General features: G+C 42.5%; 1 protein-coding gene across 2 annotated transcripts in view; it reads right to left on the reverse strand.

The window, feature by feature from the left end:
• Positions 1-3,332: 3,332 nt before the first annotated feature.
• The window catches only part of ATG7 (autophagy related 7), a 186,838-nt gene continuing 167,889 nt past the window's right edge, over positions 3,333-22,281 (reverse strand). For both annotated transcript variants that reach the window (XM_077276844.1, XM_077276843.1), the window contains exon 19: positions 3,333-3,507. In XM_077276844.1, the coding sequence (XP_077132959.1) occupies positions 3,475-3,507 (33 nt within the window). In that variant the 3' untranslated portion in view covers positions 3,333-3,474. The remainder of the gene's footprint in view (positions 3,508-22,281) is intronic.

Consider the following 22,281-nt stretch of genomic DNA (forward strand, 5'->3'; position numbering starts at 1 on the left):
AAGATGGGGGTAGAGATTGAGGGAAAACAAACAGGTGGGTTGGTGTAGAGAAATGATTGGTGAAGCACAAAGTGGCGGGACTTAGTTTGAACAGTCATCCTGTTGTGACCGAGTCCCTTTAACGTGACATTTGGCCACGGTATAATGTGCGACTACAAAGATTGGTGCTTGCCCTGGAGGACCTGGCGGACAATGTGTTGTACTCAATTTTTCCAGTGGTGGCCCCACAGGGGAACTGAATACTGGCTATCAGGTTGCTTCACAGCTCATCAATGGGGGCACCAGCTCACCAGCTATAAAAAAAAGTATTCCCAAAACAACAAGTCCAAGAGGTCAGCCATTTTGACCATTTCCATAGACGAGTGGATCAGAGGTCAAGAGCGCGCGTCTCTTCCATTCACGTCAGAGCTTGAGAATCCCATTCTCGGGGTTACAGAGCTCCATTCTCTCAATGTCTGGGGGTCCCAGTGGTCATACGACCAGCAATCAGTAAGTTATCCCCTATCTTGTGGCTGGGGAATCGTTTGTTATTATGGGAATAACCCTCTAAATCCTCATCATTTCATTTAAAGACTGTCTACATTGAAAATCCCCCTCTTCTACTAATCTGGATATTAGTTTTGGCGTAATGGACCCGTGACTAATAAGTGATGACTAACACCATTCTCATTAACAAAAAATAGCATTTTACTGCTAATCAACATTGGGTTTCGAGACAAAATATTACAAAGTAAGAATAATGGATCCTATTAACTCCTGTGTGACTCAAACTGATGCCAAAGTCATGCAGTCACTCAGAATCTGTTCCAGGATACTGGACCACAAAACTGAAGTTAATGTGTAAAACACATGCTTTTAGTGCGGTTTTATCACATTTTTAAGTTCCTACTGAAATGAAGAGAAAGTAAACTATAGCGCACATGACACGGGCCGTCACATATTGTATAATTGAGGTGTTCTCACAAAGCCACCAAAAAGCGGCACGCAGAACACCTATGGACCTGGAACAAGGACCTGCAACAAGGACCTGGAATAAGGACCTGAAGCATCTGCCATACAGTCCCATCAGGGTCTCCTGACCCCTTAGAGTGATTACATCATAGGATTACATTTCAGATTAAATTGGTATTAAAAATAGCAAATTAATAAAGTTGATGATTGCAAGAGTTAATATGTTGTTTCTTATGGAAAGGAAGGAGGGATCCTATTAATGTGTATGGCATTAACCGCACACACATTTCCAGAATTTAAGTAGAGTTAAAGGGATTGAGCAAATTATCAAAAAGATGTTGGACACGTGCAATTCTCACACCGTGGCAGCAGCAGCGTCTCTTTACACTAACTGTCAGGCATAAGTGAAAAGTACTGCACGGAATGACTGTTCAAACCAAGCACAGGCGCTCAATGCACCGTTGTTGCGGCCAAACAGTTCAGTGCGCCTTCCCACCTACTTGTTTTCCATCTATTTCCTCCAATCACTGGCTCTATAAACCCAGAGCTGTCAGTCATAATAGAGAGAAAGGGGAGGGGAGAGATAGGGAGGAAACAAGTAGGTGGAAAGGTGCACTTAAAAGTTTGGCCGTGTTATAGGTGCACTGAGCACCTGTACTTTGTTTCCATGTTGATAGATTCCTTTTAATCTTTGAAGAAAAAACGCTCGACTTTTCTAACCTTTTGCGGTCAGTTTTGGTTTTTCATTGCCAGGCCGTGCACCTTCTTATTTCCCCTCCTTGCTCGCTTTGTCATCAGCCAATTCTGATGCAGCAGGAGAAAGCTGCCCGTTACAGTATCTGTAGGTCCTGCATCCTTATCCTTCCTGAGGTTTGTTGGTCTAGAGCTACAAAAACCGCTGAGTCCCGAACCGCAGTCTGGAGTACAACTATGGCCAAGTGAACACATCAAGTCCTACATCTGGCAGTATTGCAGCGCATTCTTTTTTTTCTGCTTAATAAGAATTTTTACCTTTAGGTTGGGATCACACTTGAGAGTTTACTTGTGGAACTTTGGAATGTTTTTTTTTTTGCTCATTTTTTTTCCTCCATAGGAATGGCATATACAACCACACAGAAACCCCCCACCCATTGCAAATGCCAAGTGTGAACATACCGAAAAGGGATACAAACAGTCACATGTGCACAAAAGACGGCTCCCATTAAAGAATGACTGTGCCTATGGCCAACCAACATCAATACAAAGGACCGTAACACAATGAAAAATGTCAAACTTATTGACTTAAAGGGGTTGTCCCGCCTTGGAGCTGAAGCCTGCAGTCACTCTATGTGACTGTAGACTTGTGAATCCTCACAGTGTGCGCGCTGTCAGGATCCTCCGGTAGCTGGCAAGCCACTGACCGCAAGTATGTGATTTGCCTACATGCGATCATGTGCCGACTAGACATGCACGGCCTCTCTCAATACAAATGAATTGATAGAGCCAGGACACGTCTAGTCGGAATGTGGCTGGAATTATGCAAATCATATACTTATGGTCACATGACCAGGCGCCGAAAAATCCTGACAGTGCGCACTGTGAGGACTAACAAGTCAGCAGTCACGTAGAGTGACTGCAGACTTGTATCCAAAGGCTGGACAAGACCCTTTAAGGAAATGGATCAATTAAAGAACAACTCTTTATCATCTTTGCTTATCCATGAACTTCAACAATAAAACTTATTTTTGTAAACATAATATATTGCAGTAAAAGATCTCTGTACATAATGTTACTGTTCATGGATGATTTATGATGGGTTTATGATGGTTCCGTCAAAAAGTTTCCTCAATATGTTCCATGAAGTGACCGATGGGCATGGGGTCATTATTACGCAACTCGCTAGTTTTGGGTTACTGTATATATATATATATATATATATATTTTTTTTTTTTTACGTATAATAAGATTTATGTTTACATAAATGTTTATATATTTGCTCTCGTTTAAACATTTGTCATAGATTAGAAAAAAAAAAGAATCTTAAAGCGACAGACAGAACAGTGCCATATTTATCCATGGTGTGATATATATATATATACACATACATATATATATATATATATACACATACATACATACATACATACATACATATACATATACATATATATATATATATATATATATATATATATATATATATATATATATATATATATATATATACATATATATACGTGGACGCTGCTATATCAGGCACAGCCTGTAGACAAGAGTGGCGCTATCCTGGAAAATTAAAGGATAAAAGAAGATTGTTCTCTAATCCTGGACAAGTCCTTTCATTATGGAAGCATTAGGCAAATATAAAAGTAAATCTTTTCTGCAAAAGTAAAAATGTAAAGTCCAAGAGAAAATAACTATTGTGTGATTTAATAGAAAGACAGCGAGAGCATGTTCTACTGATTAGCAGCCAGGGAGCGACACGTCGGATGGAGAGGAGTCCCATCTACTATTGCACAGGGCCACAATGGCAGATCTTTGTTGTCAGATCACTTCATCATCACTCATGTCCCAGATCTGAAAGGAGAGAAGTAATAAGGTGGAATTAGTGACAAAATACATAATGGACGTTTTATCAAAAGACAAACAATGGCCGCAGTATTAAATTCACAGCACATCTAATATTAGCTTTACACACAGAATAATTGTTGCTCATGTTCTTTTACAAGGTTTTGATCTCCATAGAATTTGCCATTACTCTGTGACTGGAGAGCCAGGTCCATTGTTTTAATAGACTTTGCTCTATTCTCTTTGCTCCGCGTCATTCACTTTAACGGGGCTGAAAAGTCAGGCACAAAAAGGGTCCGAATTTTTGCTCCTTCTTGGTATTGGCAATTGTTCCATTGGTTAAACATCCATTGTCTTATGCTCGGGATAAGCTTTAATCTTTAAATGGCTTGTCCAGCTAGAAAAAAATAAGTTTAATGTCCTTAAAGGGGTTTTATAGGCCCAAAAAGACCCCCAAACAAAACAGCAAAACAAACAAAAAAAATTGAGCCGTCACAGTAAAGAGTCCACAGAATCCCGTAGTTACCTTTATTTTCCCATTTGAGCCTCCTTCAGGCTATTGGAGACATGTTATGGTTTACATCCTTAACTTCCTGCCAGCTCACTCTGCCCTCTGAACTTTCCAGGCTCTGAGCCCCTAGATCAGAGGTGTCAAACTGCATTCCTCGAGGGCCGCCAACAGGTCATGTTTTCAGGATTTCCTTAGCATTCCACAAGGTGCTGGAATCATTCTGTGCAGGTGATTAAATTATCACCTGTGCAATACAAGGAAATCCTGAAAACATGACCTGTTGGCGGCCCTCGAGGAATGCAGTTTGACACCTCTGCCCTAGATGACATTTCCCAAGAAGCAGAGCCTTCTGAATTCTCTGCCATCCCACAGAACACACACTCCCATCCTCAGAGCAGACCCATATCACCTACAAAGCACCTTCTTGAGACTCCTAGAGTCTCATGACGGATAAAGACCTGACCAAACACTTTCTCCCTCCCAATATCCCCTACTTCACCGAGTCTGTACTATCCTGGGACTTTCCAGCAGTCAATAATGTTACAGACAATAATGTTAAAGGAACTGGCAAGAGCCCCACACAAGATCGGTGTAATGTCACAATGTATTCTAGAACTTTGGAACCCCAAACACTACCTCCTATCTGTGCCTTCCTGGACAAATCCCCAGTCACTGACAAGTTGCTGAGGATCACAAGCCAGGCTCCCCATGACATCAACCATCAGAGCACAAGTCCTGCCTCCAGAATCCCACCACCAGACTCTGGCCTCCTACAAGCAGGGCTGTACTTGACTGACAGGCTATGTTCTGAACTCTGTGCTTTGTTGGGACTATAACAGGAAGGGTGCTTTCACATTCCGTCTAGGGACACGTTCGCTGGCCTGTTGGAGCTTCCATCTGAACCCCCAGCTAAACGGGATCTGGACAGTGTCACAGACTAACGGTGCCGCAGAGCAAACATGCATCATTTTTGGGAACGTGCACCTACTGGTGGTGGACACTCAGACGTAGTAGACTGCGTCTGAGTGTCCGCCTCCTGTTGGCGTGTACTCCCGAAAACAATGCACGTCAGAGCGCACGTTCACCCTGCTGACACTATTATAGTCTATGGCTCTGTCAGCACATACGTCTGGATCCCTTTTTTACTGGGGGTTCGGAAGTATACCCCAACACGACCAGCGAACGTGTCCCTAGACGCACTCTAAGGTTCTGGACGTCACGTGAACATATGTGAAAGCTCAGAAACTGAGCAGAATTTTAACACCAAGTAATCTTTGATGTGTCTTCATTTTTTATTGCCATTTTCACATATCTGGATTCCTGGAAAACAGACCTGGTATCGTACTAACACACACAACAAACCTCCTATAGTTCCCTTAGGTGTGTTGTTATGGGTTAGAATAAAGGGTCTGTTTTCAGGAACGGCAACAATCTTGTCCTTGGGTTGTGTCCGGTATCGCAGCCACTTCTCAGCTCAGAGTCTAGTTGCGATATCAGTAGTGATGAGCGAATATACTCGTTACTCGAGATTTCTCGAGCACGCTCGGGGGTCCTCTGAGTATTTTTTAGTGCTCGGAGATTTAGTTTTTCTTGCCGCAGCTGAATGATTTACATCTGTTAGCCAGCTTGATTACATGTGGGGGTTGCCTGGTTGCTAGGGAATCCCCACATGTACTTATGCTGGCTAACAGATGTAAATCATTCAGCTGAGGCGATGAAAACTAAATCTCCGAGCCTAAAAAATACTCGGAGGACACCCGAGCGTGCTCGGGAAATCTCGAGTAACGAGTATATTCGCTCATCACTAGATATCAGTCTTCATCATTAACATTTTCTAGGAAGGAACTCTTTAATTCCCACTTGATTATAAAAATGTAAGTTTTAATATTGTCGTCCGATACTCCCAAAAGTCTGACTACAACACAAACATCGCTAAGAGTTGTGTTACATTGTACCTCTCAATCATTGTATCATAATCACGTGACGCTGATGTGATAAGCGCCCGATATTCAGTATACAGGTAAACGATTGTTACATCATTTGGTTTATACTTCACAACCTGATGGATTGCTAATAAAACACCACCCGGAGCTCCCCCCACCCACTTGACATGTTTTGCCTGTGTACAAGTGTCCTCAGGGGTTCGGAGCTTCACAGCGAGCAGATATTGCATCAGCGGGGCCCACTGTATATACTCGGATTACAACACACTGATTAAGTGGAAAATAATAATACACAGGAAACGCCTGACCAGTAAGCGGGTGAGTGGAGTTTTCTGGTGGTCGACACAGGACCATTAAGGCTATGTTCACACTAGGTGTTTTTGCACCTTTTTTATGCTTTTTTTTTTAATACAAATTTTCAGCTGCGTTTTACAGTACCAGCAAAGTCTATGAGATTTCACAAATCTCATGCACACACATTGTTTTTTTGCCATCAGGATTTTGGGCTTTGCATGTTTTTTTTGCACGATGGAGCATGTCACTTCTTTCAGCGTTTTTGGTGCATTTTTAAGGCGTCTTTCACCCACTGAAATGAATGGGTGGTGAAAAAAAATGCAGGCATCAGGTTTAGCTGCGTTGTTTGTGCCAAAACCTGATTCTGTAGAATACGAGTTTTTATTTCAACATTAAACTTTATCAGCATGCACAAGAGACAAATCTAGCAAGCAAACCGCAGCAAAAAAAAATGCACACAAAAAAGCGCAAGAAAATAAACATGCTTTGTTTCTGCAGCTTCTGTCCTGCCAAGAGATCAGGTTTTGCTGCAGAGAAAAAATAAAAATCTTGAAAAAACGCCTAGTGTGAACTTACCCTAACAGAGAGCATCAGATCGGGAAATCAATGAGAAGAGAAGCACATTTCTTTTAATTTTTTTTTTTTTTTTTTTAAACAAAAAAACAAAAACCTAGTCTGAGCTATGTTATAAAAATCTTTTCCTTTTGGGCAACCCCTTTAAGAACGTCTTTGAATGTGTTGTAATAAAAAAAAAGTTAAATTTTATGGGAAAACAGGAATTTAGGACATTGTGATCCGGTAAAGTCTGACATCAATGGTATGCAAAATTCCGAGGGCTTTATAAGAGATGTGAAAGAACTGCAGAGATAATAACAGAATAACTGGCAACCAGCACAGATTCATGGAAGATAGGTCGCGTCTGACCAACATGTTGGGATTCTGAGGAGGTAAGTGCAAATCATAATGCTGCAATGTACCATATGACAGCCCTATACTACTGAAGCTCCAGAAGCCGGGAATATGTAGGTAGGCAAACAAACTGGTTAAGGGTCAGCAAACAAAGAGGCATTGTAAACGGTACTTTCTATAAATGAGACCACAGAGATCTGTACTGGGGGGACGCAGGGATCTGTATCGAGACCAGTGGGGACCACAGAGACCTGTATCAGGACCAGTCGGGACCACGGGGATCTCTACCGGGACCAGTGGGGACCACAGAGATCTGTACCAGGACCAGTGGGGACCACAGAGATCTGTATCAGCACCAGTGGGGACCACGGGGATCTGTACCGGGACCAGTGGGGACAACGGGGATCTGTACCGGGACCAGGGGGATCTGTACCGGGACCAGTGGGGATCACGTTGATCTGTACCAGGACCAGTGGGGACCACAAGGGTCAGTTTTAGGCCCAATTCTTTTTAATCTTGATTAATGACCTTGTGGATGGGATTGAAAGCAATGTGTCAAAACAAAACTTTGTAGGATAATTGAAACATAACTAGCATGCATGGTACAAGATGTTTACAATGGCAAAAACATGGAAGATTAAGTTTCAATGTTGATAAATGTGGAGAAATACAGAACGGTCAGAGTAATCCTATTGCTGCATATACATTAAATGGAAATATAGTCTGGACTACAGAACAGGAGAAGGACTTGGGTATTCTGGTTACAAGAAAGCTGAGCAGCAGTGCTCAATGTCAGGCAGCAGCTGCTAAAGCAAACAAGTTTTTAGGGTGTGTAAAGTCATAAGATCTTGTGATCCCAATGTGATATTACCCCTTCATAAATCTGTTGTAATGTCACATTTAGCATATCAGTTATGGGGTTCTCATTTTTTTTTTAAAAAAAGGATACTAGGAAATTAGAGTTAGTTCAAATACAGGAACTAGATTATTACATGGGACTTCAAGTCTTTCTTTTAAGGTTGGGAAAGATGGGCTTGTTTAGCTTGGAAAAAAAGATGTGATGTAATTTACATGTATGGCCAATACAAAGAACTGGCACATGATTTATTCCTTCCAAGGATCAGGGGGCATTCATTATGTGATGAGGTCAGGAGACTCCGGCAGCTAAATAGGAAAGGGTTCCTTACAGTTCGAGCGGTCAGACTGTGGAATGCCGACCACAAGAGGCAGTAATGGCCGACACTACAGCAGCTTTTAAAAAGGGGCCGGATGATTTCCTTGATACACAAGATTGTGGGTTATAGCTAATTTAGGGACAAAATGCACAATTGGTGGAGAAAGGTTGGACTTGATGGACCTCGGTCTTTTTTCAACCTATGTAACTAGCACAAGTAGCTGCGACTCCCTAATGAACTTTTAATATCCGAACCGTTCCTGTGTAGCCAGTGAAAGGCAGATGTCAGAAATCAAAAATTCTTTGTGGTTACCCTTGGAGTCTGTCGGGAAATGCAGGCAACCTAGGTCCTCCAATAAAACCAGGCCTTCGTATCGCAAATATTTACGTTACTAAGGGCAATGTTTAATTTAGAGGTCTGTTCCATATACAATTAATGACAACATAGCTGTGGATGAGAAACAGCCTCGTAAAAGTAGGATGTAGAAGAAAATAGAAGCAATAGCTAAACTTTCAGACGTATGTTGCACGTCGATACAACCTGTCCTGATTAATAAAATCCACGCCGCAAAAAAGAAAAAGCATCAGCCGGATCTCCTTCCTGGTCTCCAACCTTGAGTAAAAACACACAAGCGTCATTCTCTTTGTGTTCCATTTAAAAAGCCATTTGGGCATCCGGCAACAATCAATGATGAGGAGAACAATACACCTACAGAGGCTGTTTGCTTTCCCAATTATTAAAAGGGAAGGATAGATTGTCCTGTAATTGACTTGACGAGACTTTTGCCAAAGAAAACACATGAAAATGTCAAGCTGCTCAGTTGGCTCGGAGACTTGATAAACACCTATTGTTTTACTGATGACAATTCCAAGACACGGAACGAGGTGAATGGAACGGACGTTTAAGCAAACAAAATCCCAACGTGAAGGAAAGTTTGCTGGTGCTCAGAAGTGTATATTGGAAAACGATGACTACTCAAAGCACCGGTCATATGTTGGCATGAGATCTGGATTCAGGTGGGAACCCCTTCCTCCTCCACCCATAAAACCCAAGCACACTAAGGACTTGTTCACATGGCATATTTTACAGATAAATGTATATTAGCACTGGAATCTATGGCACAAATCCAAAGTTGACCCTCAGAATTTTGCCGTGGATTCGCCTATTGACATACACTTATTAAATCAGATTCAGCAAGGATTCTGCCAACAAATGACCTCAACATACGGCATGTCAATTATTGAAGAGGTTTTCAAGTCTACACCTAACAAATCTGTGCTGATGGCATTAAACCATGCTAATTTCGGTGGGGAATAAGTTTCGAAACCAGAGGAAAAAAAAACCCAATGAAGACTGAGTTAATGTACCCTTAAAAGTTTTGATAAATGAGCTTATTGATGGGTCCTAAGACAGACTTTCTATGGACAGAAGGATTGGGATACACCTCTGAATTAATGAATTCAGGTTCTTCATTCAGTCCCATTGCCACAGAAGTATAAAATCCAGCCCTATTGCCATGCCGTCTGACTTTACCAAGATATGTGAAAGAACGCCTCGTTCTAAGGAGCACACTAATATCAGTGTGGTTCTATGGTCCACTAAATAGGACCAAAGGAACAATTCATAACTGTTGGATATGGGATGGAATGGACCCTCACTCCCCCTTAAAAACAACCATAACTACAGAAAACCTCAATGCTAATAAGTACACAAAACACACGAGTTTGGAGGTCAAAATGGCCATAGCTTTATTTAAATCACAGGATTACAACCACCATAGTAGGAGTCAAGTGAAGTCCTCAGTCGCATGGCTTCTTGGACACTGATACCCAACTGTCAGACATATCACAGCAGGCCAGACAGCAGTAAAGACATTACCATACCACATCCCTCTGGTCCTCCCAACCCCATAGCCCAGCCTGTTCACCATGAGATTTTACAAAATGTTTCCTCTAGTTCTTCAGGTAGAGAGAAATAAAGCACAGATAAGAAAGGAATTCCATCCCCTGATAAACTCAACTCCTCTCAGTAAGCAGCAGGGCACACACAACCTGTGCTACTCCCAACAAAACAGGACCACCCTTGCGAAACAAAAAATTACACAGCTATGCAAAACAAAACTGAAGGCGTGTGTTATGGGTCCCCCTATCCCAGTCACGCTCTGCCCTCCTCTTAGGTCACTGGCGGAAACAGGGAGTGGCATTAGTGAAAAGTGGAAAAAGTTTAGGAACAATACCAACTCATCCATGAAGTAGAGACCACAAAGTTACAGACCATTGTCAAGGAGCGAGGAGAAGAATACTGTATCACCAACGCACTGCTGACTCAATAACTACAGAGTTTAATCCTCGTCTGGCATTATGATGTTCCAGCATGCCAGTGCCCCAGTACTCAAAGCAAGGTCTATAAAAGAATGGATGGTCGAGTGGAAGAAGTTTTAGCTACGAAGGGGCGACCAACTCCATGTTCCTGTGTATAGCTTAGAAAGAGAGGCCATAAAAACTCTTAACGTTGTAATGTGTCGACATCACGATACTTTTATCCATATAGAGGAATTGATGGAAAAATCCCACCAATTTTGGCGGGATCTAACAACAATCTAGTGAAGCAGTGGCCAAATAGTAGATTTGGATCTACCAGCAGAACTCGTATAGAGTTTGATGTTGAGCCACCAGGCTGCTCTCCCGTAGAAGAGGGAGAACTATTACCTTAATGGGTCTGTCACTTATTTTTTCTAGGCAAATTCTCATTTTCATATAATATAGAGTACTCACTGATGGCTAGTATACAAAAAGACAAAGCAGAGAATTGGTGAAGAGCTAGACCAAAGGTGGCAGGAGGACTTCCTTCTATCAGTAGGTCACGCAAGCGCCCTGCTGTTCCATTCAAAGTCCTTGGCATGGAAAGAAACAGCTAAGCAGACCATGACTGATCACCTCTTCCATCAAACTTTGGGTTTTCCTTTTGTAACGATTGGTTTGGCCAGCATTTAACACATACCCAGTGGTGTTTTTAGCTGGAATACCCCTTTAATCAATACAACCACCTTATGGATGCTGGATTAGATATAGTAAGGCAAGACAACACATGATTTCAGATTCTTTGGTTTGTGGAGTGTGACATCAATTCTATGTCAATTTGGAAATTGCTGTGAAATTCGAGAACAAGGGTCAAGAAAAAAAAAAAAAAAAAAAATCGGAGCCAAGAAAGTGTTTCAATTATTAACCATTTGTAGAAGACGAGGAGCGGAGTTTACATAGGAGAAGATCAATACTTGTACCCTGCTCTCCCCAGATCCACCGCCTCGTTTCGCTCTCGGAGGACGTATGGCATAATGGCCTACTGCAGTAGGGGTTGATGAGTGCCTGCTATTAAAGTCAGCTTACAGTGAAATCTGAGAAGCGTCACAATTATGGAAATAATGGAGACATACGATTACTCTCCAGACAAAACCGATCCTTATCTATTATTTTTGTACAGAAGTCTCTTTTCAGAGTTGGGAGCTTTGGATTACAGTGCTCACCACCAACATTAGTCAAATAAACCTTATTCACTGCAGATATGATCTGAGGACTGAAGTTTATACTGTGCAAACATCCTGGACTGGAGAAGACTGAGGGTTACCAGAGTTTGCTATCATACGATGGGGGAGGGTAATCCATCATATTGTCACATCACAGAGCCTATGTACAATAGGGGTGTGTGTACAAGTCACAGTATTCTACACAGTCCTCCACATAAGAGGGACATTTTCACTTGGGAAAGGGTAGTCCGATATTTCTGGGAAGCAGGGTCATTTTAGTTTAGTTTGCACCAGCTACAGATGCCACCATATAAACAAAAGTTAGCTCAAGATGCTCCCATAGGGGTAATTTTCAATTTTTATAAAAAACAAAACCACATTCAAAATAAAAGCATGCAACATGCCACAGAAACAGCATACTCCATCCGCAGTCACTTCCAAAACAGCATGCACCAACCACGGAAGTTCACAGAGGAGAATACAGATCAGAATTTCTGGCTAATGGATACCACCAAAACAAGTTTCTCCAGCCAAAGATGCAATAAAACACAAAAAGGCAGTCATAAATGCTCTGCTGCTAAAGGCCTAAGAAACAGGCAGGTAGATGCCAACTACCTGCCTGTTGTGCCCGGCGCTGATCTCTACCAGGACAGACCGCTCCTGGCAGCGATACAGTGGCTTCTGCTGATGTCATGTCGAAAAAGCAGCGGCTTCTTTTGCGTTCTGCTGATGGGGCGTGACGGCCGACGTTATGGTGATTGACAGTCAGCTCCCTCTGCCTAACTGCGGGGAGCCTGATGAAGGAGAAAAAAATTGTAGTGGAGATCGAAGGGTTAAATAAAGGTTTGTTAACCAGATTACTGTCCCTACAATTTATCCCTTATCTCAGCGCTACAATTTTTTCTCCATCATTCCATATCCCTCTTCCTGAGGATTTGCGGCAGGAGCAGCTACGAGCACAGTCAATCCTATAGAGAAGCTTAAGGACCTGCGATGTCCGTGTAATGCTGGATCCACACTACCCAGCCTAAGGACCTGTAGTGACGCGTATCCTGTTCCCTGATCACGTGACCAGAACCCGGAAGTGCTAGCCAGCAGCGGCGATGCACGGCAGTCTCTAACGGTCCACAGGGACCATCTCTTCAAGCACAAACTGGGGTTGTGTGGGGGTGCACAACCCCATTAGGTGAGTGGCCACTTGGCCCCTGTTTGGTAATCTAGTTAATCATCAGGTTTCACAAATTTTTCATTACATAACTGAGGGGAGCTGGCAATCAATCAGCATGACATCTGCAGTCACATCCCGCCGACAGAGCAGCCTGGAAGAAGATGAGCTGCTCTGTTGACATGGAGAAGCCAAATCCCCGGCAGGAGCGAACAGTAACTGATCTGAGCCGGCAACACTTACAGCAGGCAGGCAGTTGCCTTTTAACCCTTTTAAATAGGTGCCAGACAAAAACACCCCCCTCAAAACGGTATGTCAGCCACTGAATTCCTAGGCGGTATTAACCACAGATGCCCTCTCCACCGACCTGCACATCAATTCTTTCTGGTAGTGGCCCACTAGTCTCCATTATTACGTGTCCAGAGCCATCCTTAGCGCTAGCTGTGCCCTGATGACAGAATTAAATAACATTGATGTAAAACTTCAATTGTGTAAAATTGGAGTCTGGCTAAAAGTTTTTTTTTTTTTTTTTAAAGATGGTCTTAGGATTTAACACACAGTTCACATTGCGCTTGTGCAGTATGTTCAAGAGTTCAGCCTGAAAACTCCTAAAAATGGGATTTCGATGAACCTCCGACAAGGTCAAAGACAGCATTGACTCGAACAGCGTTGAAGTGTATGCAGTTTGTGTTTTTGTGTGAGGGTTTCCGTCTTTGCAGATGGAAGAAAAATAGAACTTGGCAATCCTTTTCAATGCTGAAATAATATATTTATTGCATAAATAGGAAAAACTGAAAGATCCACATAAAAAAGAGTTGACGTTTTGGCGTAATCGGCCTTCCTCAGAACATGAGGTGGATCAAAGGTGAATAATAATTGCTGTATGCTATATTTAGGCGCCTTCCCCAGCACGGTTGTGCTTTTCTCTGCAGCGCAGGCTGTCTCATTTCTACTGCAGGCTATACTGCCTGTACAGCATACAGCAATTATTATTCATAATTGATCCACCTCATGTTCTGAGGAAGGACTACTTTACATCGATATGTACTCTACAAACTAGGCCAGTCCTCCAATAGGAGAGGGACCTCCATCAACTACATGAACATTGGATCGTTCATCTAAAAGTGGCCCTAGGGGTCATTATATTTTCTATACCCAGTACTACAAAGACCTCATAAAAACAGTCTTCACCAATATCAATTTTGGACATTAAACTAGGCGACCATGACCGACCTACAGCTTCATTTCATCCCAGATCAGTGCTGTTTGGACCAAGTGACAGCTCCATCTTTCAATTGCCGTTTACCCGATTCCAACACACCATGAAAAGCGGATGGTTTGTTTAGACCCTTAAAGGAAATGACTGATGTATAATACATTAAAGAAAATGAAATCTGATCCCAGACCACCAAGGAAGAGGAACCTGCGAGTAAAATATATGAACTTTACGGAGTTTGTCAGACATCAAATATGATTTGTGCACTGAAAATGTCAAATTACCAAAGGCTCCACATTTATCTAAACTCGGCCTAAAAAAGAAACAATAAACCTCGCACCAAAGCAAAAACACAAAAAAATGTATCTTCATAATATAACGACTTTCTTTCAGCTATTTAATTTTTATCTGTGTAATAAGACTCTGATTACATTGTGTGTTCAAGCCCAAACCGCCAGTCATAAGGCCCCATGCACAGCAGAATAATGTCGTCAGAATCCCCCTGCTATCGACAGGTTCAGTCAACAGCCCAATGTGTACGGGGGTGCCGGCCGACTGATGGGGAGAGATGTCGATTGGGCATGTCCAATCAACAGTCCAAAGTGTATGGTGGCGCTGGCCAACTGATGGGGAGAGATGTCGATTGGGCATGTCCAATCAACAGTCCAATGTGTACGGGGGTGCCGGCAGACTGATGGGGAGAGATGTTGATTGGGCATGTCCGATCAACAGTTCAATGTGTATGGGGGCACCGGCCGACTGATGGGGAGAGATGTCGATTGAGCATGTCCGATCAACAGTCCAATGTGTATGGGGGCACCGGCCAACTGATGGGGAGAGATGTTGATTGGGTATGTCTGATCAACAGTCCAATGTGTATGGGGCCACCGGCCGACTGATGGGGAGAGATGTCGATTGAGCATGTCCGATCAACAGTCCAATGTGTATGGGGGCACCGGCCAACTGATGGGGAGAGATGTTGATTGGGTATGTCTGATCAACAGTCCAATGTGTTTGGTGGTGCTGGCCGACTGATGAGGAGAGATGTCGATTGGGCATGTCCAATCAACAGTCCAATGTGTATGGGGCCACCGGACGACTGATGGGGAGAGATGTCGATTGGGCATGTCTGATCAACAGTCCAATGTGTATGGTAGTGCTGGCCGACTGATGGGGAGAGATGTTGATTGGGTATGTTTGATCAACAGTCCAATGTGCATGGGGTGCCGGCCGACTGATGGTGAGAGATGTCGACTGGGCATGTCCGATTTCTGACTGCCGATTGCATTGTTCTCCCTGAGATGAGCTGTCGGCCGACGTGTCAGTCAGCGTTTTTCTCAGAGAACACAGGAGAACTAGGCAAAGCGAGAGCTCCTGTGTATGGAAGGGTCGGCTGAGATGGCTGTTGGCCAAATGATTGGCCAAAGCATTGTTTGGCCGACAGCCATGTAATGTGCATGGCCAGCTTTAATGAATTGGTATTCATGCATTAATCGAACAATCCGAATTCTCTTTCCAGATGGTGATCATTCCAAGCTTAAAAAAAGTTTGACATCATTTTCAAAAACACATGCAAGTATGATTGGAGGTCCATCATAAAATACATTGTGTACTGGGCTGCAGAAGCCTTTTTCACGTAATATATAACCCCCTTAAAGAGGACCTGTCACCAAATGAATCAAGTTGAACTGCACACACAATATTATAGTGGTGCAGAGAGGAATCAAACTTTTGTTTAAATGTAGCGTCTCCATTGCGGAGATATTAGCAATCAAATATTTGGCACTTAATTAGTTAACATTAGATAAGCCGAGATAATTATACAGGTTGAAGACGGGCACATCCCCAGGGAAAAATAACCAATAACATGAAACATATGGTGAAAGGTCCTCTATAATGACCATGCCAAACAGGGCCTTACTGACCGACCAACTTTTTCTTTTTAAGCCTCTCCTCTTTTTGGCAGCCAGAATTTTTTTTAAATGTTTTCATTGATGTGGCTGTATGAGACTTTATCTTATGGAGGTACAAACTGTATTATTCTTTATTGCAGTTTTAAGGCAAATATATATTTCCTGTGGAATTTGCATACATTTTATTTGAGCGCAAATATAGAAAATAAAGCTTTTTTTTTTAATTAAATTTTTTATGTATTTTTAACTGTTCACATTTCACAGCAAATAACCTATTAAATTAATTCTACAGGTTATTACGGACACGTGGATGTAGGGTTTTTGCTATATGTTGTAAAATGTATTTTATATATGTGTATAAAAAAATCTGCTTTTTTGCAGTGGGGGGACTTTATACTATTTTTATTTACATTTCTTTAATATTTTGTCCCCTTTTAAATGATTTGTTTCCCAAAGATCATTAAAGATCTCCAGGGAATATTTTTTTTCTATTTATTGATCATTTATTTTCACTGTAACTGGGGCATACATAGAAGCCATGACTCCAGGGGAAATCAGCCCATTGGACTAACTATGTGTCACTGGCAGAGCTGATATGGTTCTGATTGGACCCAGCTACACTGCAATGCTGGCGGACACCTGGTGATCATCTGATCGCCAGATCCTACAGAAGCATCAGCAGCGACGATCCATCTGTACACTACATAGCACTCATTGAGTAGGTTCAACCCCGAGCCTTTACAATAGCTCACAGGCTTACAGCTCTGAACCAAGAGCTATACATTTACTGCTTGTTCATCATGGGGTTTGGGTTGAAACTACTTTATTAAGGATAGGAAGAAACTTACTTCTGGAAACAACTGCTGTGTAAGTATTTCAACTACAAATCCCCATACACATTAGATGGATGTCGATTGAACGATGCTTTGGTCGGTAACCATCTCGGCCAGCTCTCCGATACACAGGAGCCTTAGTGCAACCAAACATGTCTATGAAAAAGCAGTCGACAGACATCTCTGCCGGTGTCTTATCTCTGGGAGAACAAAGTGTTCACAGGCCGAAATTAGACATGGCCATTCGACATCTTTCCCAACAAGTAGATGACCGGCGCACCCATAGACATTAGTGTGTTGACCGAACCGGACAATATCAGCAGGTGAGGCCGTAATTAATCTAGAATCCATTTTAAAGTATGGCCACCACCTGTACAAGTAAGCTGTATGTACGCAAGTCCTCAATCCCCACTGTACGGTGCAGTGTGGTCCGATGGGCATTGCTATTCTTACTTCGGCGCCTCCTCGCTCATCACAATTGCCGTCCGTCTGCTTGCATCATCCACAAAGTGTTCCCCAATCATACTCCTGTGCAGGTGCACTTCTCTCAGCCCTGCTGAGGGCAGAGCAAAGTGCTACAATGCGCATGCGCCAGGAGAGGCCAAAGAGCGCCGATGACCCGGAAGTTACTTCGGTGCATGCGCACTAGAGCACTTTTCTTTGCTCTCAGCAGGGCAGGGCAAAGTACGCCTGCTCAGGAGCGCTATTGCAACAAAGCAACACCAGCGATGCCCATTGAACCGCACAGTGTTATATGGGGGCTAATAAAAGGTATTCTTTGTGCTATGCAGCGTGGACTGGGAACTTACATACAGATATTAGAATACTGTAACAGAGGCCATAAAGGTGGTGGCCATACATTGTATTGGAAAAACCCGGAGACAGGTTCCTCGTAACCTTCCTATAGTTTTACGTAGTCGATTTGAAATTTAGCTCAGCACTGTTGTATGACCCACATGGTAAGAAATAAGCCTTATCGGATACACAGTAATTGTCTAATACTATTCTACAAATTATCACAAGTACAAGTTTAGAACATGATATATTTCTAGATTAAATCACAGCTGTACAAACTACAGTTGGCAAAACTCCTGTTGCAAAACAGCTTAGAAAGTGGCAAAAATTTGGTCAGGAGCACCAAAACTACTAGAACCCATGTTTTCTATATCTTGACCGATGCATAAAAAAAAAATAATAAAAAAAGATGTATAGCCAAGTAGATGGTAAGGAGTCAAATCTTTGAAAGAGAGAGTCTGATCTGATGGGGGGCTAGCTTAAGGCAGGAGGAGCCCTAAATAAGTTAGAATTTAGTACCCCACGATAACGATAAGTCAAGTCTAGTGTTGAGCGAGACTGCCCGGGTATTGTGTTATCTGGGCATACTCGAGTTTTGTCAGAGTATCTTGGGCATGCTCGAATAATATGTTTGCGTCCCCGTGGCTATCAGACAGCCAAAACACGTGCTCGGATAACACTTGAGCATGCTTGCTCATCACCAAGTCCCAGATAAAGTAAAGGTACTCTAGACCTAGACTATGGCTAGTCCCCGTAATCCTAGAAGAAGCCCCATAGATAGAACAACACATTTTTCAGCACTTCCAGCATTGTGAAGAGAACAGCTTCCAGTCTTCACTTGTACGTGGGATGAAACGAGACGGATTTGTTCTACAACAGCTGCCATCCATTTATACGTTTTTAGGTTGTGCAATGGATCAGCTTTAACACTCGGCCACAGTTAATGGGTCTTTGGTGAATGTATTCATTATGGCTGTGAATCTCCCAGAAATCCCCAATAAATCCTTTTTCTTATTTTCCCCACTTATGTCCTCCCTCCAGGGCCTGTGAGTACACACTTAGCCTTGAGTCGTTGAGGTCTGTATCACTCGCCTGCTCCCCCTTCCCCTTTGCAGATCGTGTAGATACAACTTGTTCACTCGGCACAAACCTGCGCAGCCTTTCTATTCATTAAATGTTGGCTCAGATGTGCACTTTTCTGCCTAATGGACTTGGAAAATGGATGCAAGGGTATGAATTGCAAAAGCCACTTAATGCTCCTCTTCCTTGCTACGGCACTCACCAAAAATAGCAAATTTTAGCTGGAGCAGAAGCACATCTATAAAGAAATAATCTTAAAGGAAACGTACTAATATAAATGTATTGTTTGGGCAGGGTTAGCAAACCAAAAAAAAAAACCATACCGTAATAGACGTAAAAACGCATAAAAAGCAATTCTGAAATGGCTAACCACTAGAAATGGGAGGATCAATTAGCAGAACGCCGATTCATCGGCCATGCCTGTAATCTGTGACTGCTGGATGGGATCCCAGCGAATCTCCTTACATCCTGGCTTTAGATTATTCCCATAGTCCTGGTTATAGAGGCTTCATTGAAAGTCATCATTGTGGAACAACGCACACATGACAAAGCACCAGCCCAACTACGGTAATCAAAAGAAAATCTGTGACCGCCTGGAGGTAAGGAGATTTGCAGGGCTCCCGTACAGCGGTCATCGACAGACCAGAGTCCTGCAAATCGATTCTCCCATCTCTACTGAGCTCTGTATGGAATTTAATATTATAAAACATTCAATGTCAATTGGCCAAACCTGTTAAATGGGTCACGTAGACCCTCCCTTCCACCCAATCTGATGCCTCTCCAACACCTAGCCAGGATCCTTTTAATTAAAAAAGGCCACATACAAAACATATCCAATGTCAGATTGGGAGAGAGAGAGAGATGGTTTGCATAAACTCTTTGAACATGTCCCACTGCCTTCTTTATACATGATCGTACATCTCCTCTCCACTGGCTGGATGACAGATTAGCCATCAAGAAACCACAACAGATGAAAATCCTGGTCAAGACTCGAAAATCCCAGCAATGAGCATGTATTTAGAAAAAATGCTCAGCGGCACCTTGAAACATAGACCTGTGAAAATGCAGAACAGCTAGATTTAATAGGTGGAAATATACCAATAGGTTGTGGTCTAAAATGGGTCTGGTCCTCATTACAGCCCTGTCCCTGATCTTCCAGGGATCAGGGTTGATGGATAGAACTGGAGCACCGTTTGCTTACAAAAAGCTTTCTGAATGTGGACATGGGATTTTGTCCACAGTGATCTATCTATGCATCCATCATCCATTGATGAGAAATCAATAGCATTGCATCAATGGCATGTGACATGTGTAAACTATCTTTTTTCCCTCAAAAGATAATCGTCCCAAAGATTTGGTTTAGATTCAAGGGTCAAAATTGCAAAAGATTTGGACTCAAGGAGTCCAAATTGCAAAATCAGTATTCAAGTTTCAGACTAAGTAGGACAGATATTCTCCATATGATAGTGTCACCAGTTTTATACCTTATAAACCATGCCCAGGAAATAAAAAGGGCTCCTACAACCCCTTTACACACTCATAGGTGCCCCTGCATACCTCTGAAGTAGTGGTTTATTTATGTCCCGCACTGCATGTACTGCCCAGTCCCTCCAAACGCCACCTCTTCTATTTTGATGGAAGCGGATGATGTCTCCTATGTCATCCACACAATGTTCGATGTTTCGCACCTGCGCAATGGAATCAGAGACCGGCAAAACAAAGTCATGTAATGTGTAGGTGCCGGCTTCACGTATACGTCACCAGCTCCCTGGCTGTACATATAAGGCACAGGGGAGTCATGCCTGTGCAGATCCGAGACTTTGAGCACTGTGGATGATGCAGGAGACGCCATCCACTTCCATCAAAATAGTGACGCAGGAGACATCATCCACTTCCATCAAAATAGTGACGCCGGAGACGCCATCCACTTCCATCAAAATAGTGATGCAGGAGACATCATCCACTTCCATCAAAATAGTGATGCAGGAGACATCATCCACTTCCATCAAAATAGTGACGCAGGAGACGCCATCCACTTCCATCAAAACGGTGACGCAGGAGACATCATCCACTTCCATCAAAACGGTGACGAAGGAGACGTCATCCACTTCCATCAAAATAGTGACACAGGAGACATCATCCACTTCCATCAAAATAGTGAAGCAGGAGACTTCATCCACTTCCATCAAAATAGTGACGCAGGAGACTTCATCCACTTCCATCAAAATAGTGACGAAGGAGACGCCATCCACTTCCATCAAAATAGTGACGCAGGAGACATCATCCACTTCCATCAAAATAGTGACGCAGGAGACATCATCCACTTCCATCAAAATAGTGACGCAGGAGACATCATCCACTTCCATCAAAATAGTGACGAAGGAGACATCATCCACTTCCATCAAAATAGTGACGCAGGAGACATCATCCACTTCCATCAAAATAGTGACGAAGGAGACATCATCCACTTCCATCAAAATAGTGACGAAGGAGACATCATCCACTTCCATTAAAATAGTGACGAAGGAGACATCATCCACTTCCATCAAAATAGTGACGAAGGAGACATCGTCCACTTCCATCAAAATAGTGACGAAGGAGACATCGTCCACTTCCATCAAAATAGTGACGAAGGAGACGCCATCCACTTCCATCAAAATAGTGCCGAAGGAGACATCATCCACTTCCATCAAAATAGTGACGGAGACGTCATCCACTTCCATCAAAATAGTGAAGCTGTATACAGTAGAATTAAAAAAAACCTTAGTTTTTGAGAACACAAGAGGATTTTTATTAAAAGGTAAATTGCAAGCTTGCTTGTTTTTACAAGTTCTGACATTTTAATCACATAAGAACTTCAGACTGCCCCTTTAAAAGACCAGGAAAACACAAGTCCCTAATTTTTGGTTAGAACGGGGAAAATAATAAAGACAAATTGCCAGTACATTGCTGAATGTTCTTGGAAGGTGAAATATTCTGTTTTCGCTATTTAATAGAACTTACCCGCAACCACTTAAAAAAAAATATTGCACCTTCAGAATCACTTTGGTTATTCATTTTTCAAAATATGTTTTTGGAAATCACAAGCTGCTCCTAAATCTAATAGCATCTATTTTTTCCCTCTAGAACCCCCTGCTAACGCAAACGCTGTGTAGCTGGTCTCTCTCTCCTGAATGAATACACAGACTGTATTTTGTGCAGACCATGGTTCAGTAATTTTCCAGGCTCCGACTAGATTGAATACAGTTCTACAATCCATTTCAGACACCAAATAGATTCTTAATGTCAAATTATTAAGGAAATCTGACGCACTGCGCGCACCATTATTAGGCCACTTGTATTTTTGATTATTAATTGTATCATTAAACAACGACAGAGCTGTCAGTCAATCCAAAAAAATAATAAACCTGAATATTTAAGAAAGTA

This window comes from Ranitomeya variabilis, chromosome 8 (assembly GCF_051348905.1).
Source record: "Ranitomeya variabilis isolate aRanVar5 chromosome 8, aRanVar5.hap1, whole genome shotgun sequence".
NCBI lineage: Eukaryota > Metazoa > Chordata > Amphibia > Anura > Dendrobatidae > Ranitomeya > Ranitomeya variabilis.